The sequence below is a fragment of the Microtus oregoni genome, unplaced genomic scaffold (assembly GCF_018167655.1).
Source record: "Microtus oregoni isolate MIOR12 unplaced genomic scaffold, Mior012 000017F_ref0000208, whole genome shotgun sequence".
Classification (NCBI taxonomy): Eukaryota; Metazoa; Chordata; class Mammalia; order Rodentia; family Cricetidae; genus Microtus; species Microtus oregoni.
Genome location: NW_024543076.1, coordinates 2,759,544 through 2,765,787, shown reverse-complemented (window position 1 = coordinate 2,765,787; position 6,244 = coordinate 2,759,544). Strand labels below are relative to the sequence as shown.

The window sequence follows — 6,244 nt, the reverse complement described above, 5'->3', positions numbered from 1 at the left end:
GTTGTGTTTATCTTATCAACTGTTAATGTCTCAGAGGTAATATACACAGATAAATGCCAACACCATAAGAAAAAAAAAACCGAAGCAATGCAATTGGATTAGCTTTCTCTCTTGGAATGTTAAGACCATCAAGTAGAATTACATATTGTAAGAATTTTTAACAGTGAAGCCCCAGATTTCTGCTAAGGGGTACCTGAGAGAATAGCCTAGGCTGTCAGGGCCCAGATGCACCAGTGCAAGTCAGTTCTCTGCCACATCGGTCAGCATAACTACCGTCTGTGCTTGGGTTTGTTTTTTTTTTTAACATGGTGGTCTCTTGTGTGATGCATGTACAGAACACAGGAAATAAAGGTTTTCTTTGCTGTGCATTTGATTAGTGTACTAATTAGCTTTGGATGAGAGAATTTGTCCTTGGCCTTGTCTCTCGCTCTTCCCCTTCTCTCTCCTCACTTTACACTTCTTTTCTCCATTCTTTCTCACTTCCAGGCTACCTCTGAAGTGAGGGGGAAAGGCTACTGGAGAACCAACTGGAGAATTAGGATATAAATATATAGAAAACCTCTTTTGTTTTGGTTTGGGAGGCTTGCATAACTTTTTGGTTATAATTGGCTTTTTTTACCCCAGCTAGCAGCTACATTATTTTCCCAGAGTGGTCTGACTACAGAAGCCTTATAATAATTAGGACAAAGTGATGTAAAATTAAGCATCTCTTAATCAAAATTCACTCTAGCAAGTCACTGAGTAGTGGAAAGGCTGTTTACAGTTTCTCCAGTAGTACACATTTGGAAACATTGTTAGAGTTCGATAAATAGTTTAGTGTTCTAAATAAAAAAATGTGGTGCTCTTTAGTGAAGTATCTACAATTTTAAAAAATTCGGATGGCTGTTATAAAGGTGGCTTAAGATTTTAAAGGCATCAAATAGATCTGAGTATTTCTGGGTTATTGTCAGCACTACTCTGACTTTCCCTATCTTGGGCTGTGGAGCTGTGGCATCTGCATCTTTATTCTCTCTCCTTGAATTCAGCAATCTGGTTACAAAATATTTGAAGGAAAAGGCCTCAGTACTGAATGTATAATGTATAGTCACCCCCCCCCCTTATTCCTTAAATGATACACTGTCACAACTATTCACATAACGCTTACATTAGGTAGTATAGAGATAATATAAAGTATCACAATATTCATAGATCATGAGCAGATACCAGCAGCACTTTATAGAAGGGACATGAGTATCCTCAAGTTTCGGTGTCTGAGTTGGAACCTCATGGACTTGCTGAACAATTTCCTAATTACTTACAGTACAGTAGCAGACCGTATAACAGTGGAGGCTCCCTCCCATGTATCAATGAAGTGTAGCGTAATTCATCCTATGATCACAGGATTGTGGAGAACAAAGTGAGATAAAGGGTATAGGGACCACAGAGAGAGACTGGTCAGGTAAGGCCTCCCTGCAGATGAACTGTGACATGAGTGATGTAAGGAACAAGCCATATGGATGTTTGAGAAAGCAGAGGTCGAAAGGAAACCATGAGGGTAGTGCTCAGGTTAGAGATTTCTGTCATGTTCAGAGAAGAGCAAGGAGGTCGTTGTTGGTAGAAGTGAGAAAGTAGGGGTAGAAGTTATGAGAGATAGAGCAGAGAATTTAGATGAGGCTCTTTCTTACCTTTCTGGGCCATTTTAAACATTTCTGCTAGGACAATATAGTATTGGAGAGTCACGGAGGTAGTATCAGATAAAGTTCCTGTAGTTTATTTAGAGACACAGAAAGGGCCATCCTAAATGAAAAATACCAAATCTATTGTAGTCTTAGACACTTAAGACGGGCTCTATGTGACTGCCTTGTAGTCCTGCTGTCTGGAAGTATGTAGTCCAGGCTGGAACTACCATGTCCTGGTTGTAGCCTAGGTTAGCTGCCCCTATGTTCCTCCAAGATGTGGACCACTGTGTCTGGCAGTCATCGATTCCTTTAAAATGTCTCTGAACCTCTTCAATTACTGTAACACAGTAATTACTTCAACACAGTAATTCTTAGTTACTTTCCGGTTTTGTCTTTGGAGCCCTACAACTCAAATTTGGGGTGCTGCATGGGGTGGAGGGCGATGGGCAGTGATTAAGGCCATCTTGAAATACATTTCTTTTTTGTTTCTCTGATAATTTTTTTATTACTTTATAAATAATAGGAATCAAAATTTCCACTTCCTTCTCCCACTTCCCTCTCAATGGTGATATTTTTAATCAATTAAATTTTTGTTTTATATCTGTAGTCAACGTATATTACTTTTCTTGGCTGGGTTTTGTTACTTTTTCTTTTATTTATGGTGTTGTTTTTTTGTCTACTTTGTGGATCCAAACACATCTGATCCTAATAAGGGTATAGGAAATAGTACCATGTATCTGTGTAAGATTAGGTTCACATTGCAGTGGGAACATTATTTGGTGTCTTGTTTGTTTGTTTGTTTGTTTGTTTGTTCTGTTGTTACTTCCTCCACCACCATTTGGTTTCCCTGGGTGGCCCTGTCTGTCCTGAAACTGACTGTATGTACCAGGTTGGCTTCAAACTCAGATCTGCCTGCCTCTGCCGCCAGAGTGCCAGGATTAAAGGTGTGCACCATCATGCCAGGGTGTTTTTTGTTGTTTTAAGAGCCCTTGGATGGTCGTTAGCAAAGGTCTCTTCTCTGCACTAGCTAGTGTGTATAGCAACATGTAATTTTAACAAATCTATTGTGAAACCTACCTGGCCGTGTTTTAAAGCCTGTTTTGGACTATAGTGCCACCATAGACTTGTTTCTTATTCGTTGTTCAGGGTATAAAAATGTTCAACTCATTCCCCAAAGAGTGTTTTAAGTTTTCTCTTTAGAGTGTCTAAGATAGTGATTATCAACTTTTCTGATGCTGTGACCCTCATGTGGTAACCCCAACCGTAAAATTATTTTGTTGCTACTTCATGACTAATTTTGCTACTGTTATGAATTGTAAATACCTGATATCTGAGATTTGACCTCCAAAGGGGTTGTGACCCACAGGTTGAGAACTGCTGGTCTGAGGTATCTACCTGCCTTTTTCTTACTCCAGCTGATTTTTTTTTCCTCATGGATTTGACCAGGGTAGTTGATCAAGGAGCTCCAGGGATCTGCCCATTTCCATGCTCTCTGCCCCCTTCAGGTTACAGACAGGTGTAATTCTCATGGTTGCCCAGCAGGCACTGAGCCACCCCCATTTCCAAACAGTATGGATGTTGTATATGTGCACGTGGTGTATGTGCCATGTAGAGGCCATTGGGTGCCCTCCTCTATCACCCTCTGCCTTACTAGGCTGAAGCTGCAACTCACCACTGTGATTGGCTAGTGAGCCCCAACAATCCTCATGTCTCTACTCCCCGTAGTACTGAGTTTAGGGGGTGTGTGGGGCGGGGAGTACTGCATGGCTGTACTGGCTTCTTTTTATCTAGTTAGGGTGATGAAATGCCATGATTGAAACAACTTGGGGAAGAAAAGGTTTATTTCAGCTTATGCTTCCAAGTATATACTACCATCATTGAGAGAAGTTAGGGCAGGAATCTGGGGGTAGGAGCTGATGCAGAGGCCATGGAGGAGTGCTGCCTACTAGCTTGCTCCTCATTGTTTGTTCAACCTGCTTTCTTCTTTGTCTTGTCTTCACTTTTTTTTTTCTCTTGAGGTGGTGTCTCTACATAGCCCTAGCTCTCCTGGAACTCACTAAGTAGACAAGCTGATTCCAAACTCAAGAGATCCACCTCCCACTTCCCTCTCTCCTGATAGTGTTAGTATTAAAGGCGTGCTCCACCATATCTTGCTCGGCCTGCTTTCTTGTAAAACCCAGGACTACCAACCAGTTTCAGGGATGGCTCCACCTGCAATGGGTGGGTTCTCCTCCATCAGTCACTAATTAAGGAAATGCTCTGCAGGCTTGTCTACAGCCCAGTCTTGTGGAGGCATTTTCTCGATTGGGGCTCCCTCCTCTCAAATGACTAGGCTGTGTCAAGTTGACATAAAAAAGGCTTACAAGAGGACCCGGAAGGGTTGTTTTGAAGACAGAAATGGTTGTAAACTGGAACAAGTTGTTAATAATAATAATAATAATAATAATAATAATAATATCATCATCATCAGGAGGGATTTGGGATGTGATAACGGATTGGTATAATAGATGGACCAGAAGGAAGGAAAGAGTTTAGTAAGGTTTAGCTGCTCTCATTCATCTAGTGTTTGGCTTTGTATTCTCTGAATCTCATCTAAAATCTGGTTCTGAATAATAATGAAGAGCACGGCTGGTGCATTGTGCATTCTGAGGCTGTTTCTTGGCATCAGCACTGTTAATGTTTAGGGTCATAGTTTAAATAAATCTCCAAAGATTCAACTAGTTTTGCTACTTCATCAGGTTATGCAGCAATTTAGTTACGTCATCAAATTAACAAGTACTATTGACACTGTCGGGTTGAGGAACCAACAATAAGGGTCAGTAAGCAAGTTAAAAGAACAGGAGCAGCAGTCTTCAGACTACAGGTGTTTAGATGTTGGTGCCATCCCAGTGTATCCACAGAAATGGACATAGCTGCCTGGACACTGTTTATACAAAATTTAACTGAAAAAAAATGCTTCCTGACAGTATTGTTTATAGTGACCTCAGTAATAGAGATGATGTGGGGCCTTGGGAAGATAGCTCAGCAGTTAAGAGCACTGCCTGTACTTCTCAAGAACCTGGGTTCAGTTCCTAGCACTCACAGTGTATCTCTTATCTCACAGAAGTCCATAACTCCAGTTACAGGGCATATGATGTCCTCTTCTGGCCTCCACAGGCTCCAGACATATAAGTGGTACATAGTTATACATGTAGCCCAAACATCTGTACATATAAAATAATAAAAAATTTAAAAAGTTTATATATAGAGAGATGGGGGGATGGAGGGTTGGCTCAACCATTGAAAGCATTTACTACACAATTATAAGACCTGGAATTTGGATATCAGCACTCTCAGAAGCTAGGCATGCAGTATATGCCTTTAACCCCAGCTTCAAGGGAGAGTGGAGACAGGAGGATCACTAGGACTTGCTGGCTATCAGTCTAGCTAAGAAGAGTGAGACCCCAGGTTCGGGAAAGACCTTGCCTTGAAGGACTAGTGTGGTGGAGGACACCCAGCACCCTCTCCTGGCTTTATGTGAGTGTACATCCTCTCACATACACACAAGCACACAAAAGAATGCGGGATAGAAATTGTCCCAGTACCTAGCCTAGTTAGGACACTATTGGTTAGAGCTACTCTTAAAAATACGGCCTGATAGAAAAGTGATTAAAGCCTAAGGTGACAAAATATTTATAGTGATTCATTATCTAACATCATATGTAGCTTTTTTAATTTTTTTAAAACTTTTTTTAATGTTGCTGAACTAGGTGGGCAGCCTCACAAAAGGAGGAAGACCTCTGATGCAAATGAAACTGAAGATCATTTGGAGTCTTTAATATGCAAAGTAGGGGAAAAGGTATGCACCAAGCCCAGGGGTTAGGGTTGTGATTGACAGCTTTGATTAATTTCTGAAGTTGTACTGGCTAATATAAGTTATGGACAAAGCTTGATTTATTACTGCACATCTGTATCCCAATGTGAATGTGTTTTGGAACTCCTAGGATTCAGATTGTTAAGGGTTTTCAGCAAGTTATTTTTATTAGACAAACCTTAAAATAGACCTAGGGATAGTCCTCAATGTGATGACTTGGATGCCCGAGACAGTAGTGGGTTGCTAGTGACAGATGTTAGACTATTCTGAAGATTTTGTTGGCTCTTTTTACGTAGAATGTGTTTCTAATGAACAATAACTACTAGAATTGATTGATGCTAAGAGACTTCTTCACAAAATTGTCATTAGTTCTTAGGAAGACCTTAGTGTTTTCATGGTCATCTAGGAATTTTAACTTTAGTTCACTGATTGCTTTGAATGCTAACAGATATTAACATATGTCCTCTGCAGAGTGCCTGCTCTTTGGAGAGCAATCTAGAAGGCTTGGCTGGTGTTCTGGAAGCTGATCTTCCTAACTACAAGAGCAAGATCTTAAGGCTTCTTTGTACAGTGTATGTATGTAAAAGATTTGTGGATCCAGGTGATGATGTATTATCTACTCTTACATGCTTTGGGGGATGTGCAGAGGATGTGCTTACATTACATGTCACGGGCCTCCCTTCTGTCCTGAAACTCATCTCATGAAATGCTCATTTTTGTTTGACCCTTTGCT

The 6,244-nt window shown here is 40.7% G+C and overlaps 1 protein-coding gene across 3 annotated transcripts in view; it reads left to right on the top strand.

Annotated features, from left to right (window-relative positions):
* The window catches only part of Ncbp1 (nuclear cap binding protein subunit 1), a 48,276-nt gene that overhangs the window by 1,833 nt on the left and 40,199 nt on the right, over positions 1–6,244 (top strand). For 2 of the 3 annotated variants that reach the window (XM_041667419.1, XM_041667417.1), the window contains exons 2-3: positions 5,408–5,496; positions 5,983–6,083. In XM_041667419.1, coding sequence (XP_041523353.1) covers positions 5,408–5,496; positions 5,983–6,083 — 190 coding nt within the window. Of the gene's footprint in view, positions 1–5,407; positions 5,497–5,982; positions 6,113–6,244 lie in introns of those variants that run through there. The other variant, XM_041667420.1, reaches the window with a different exon arrangement.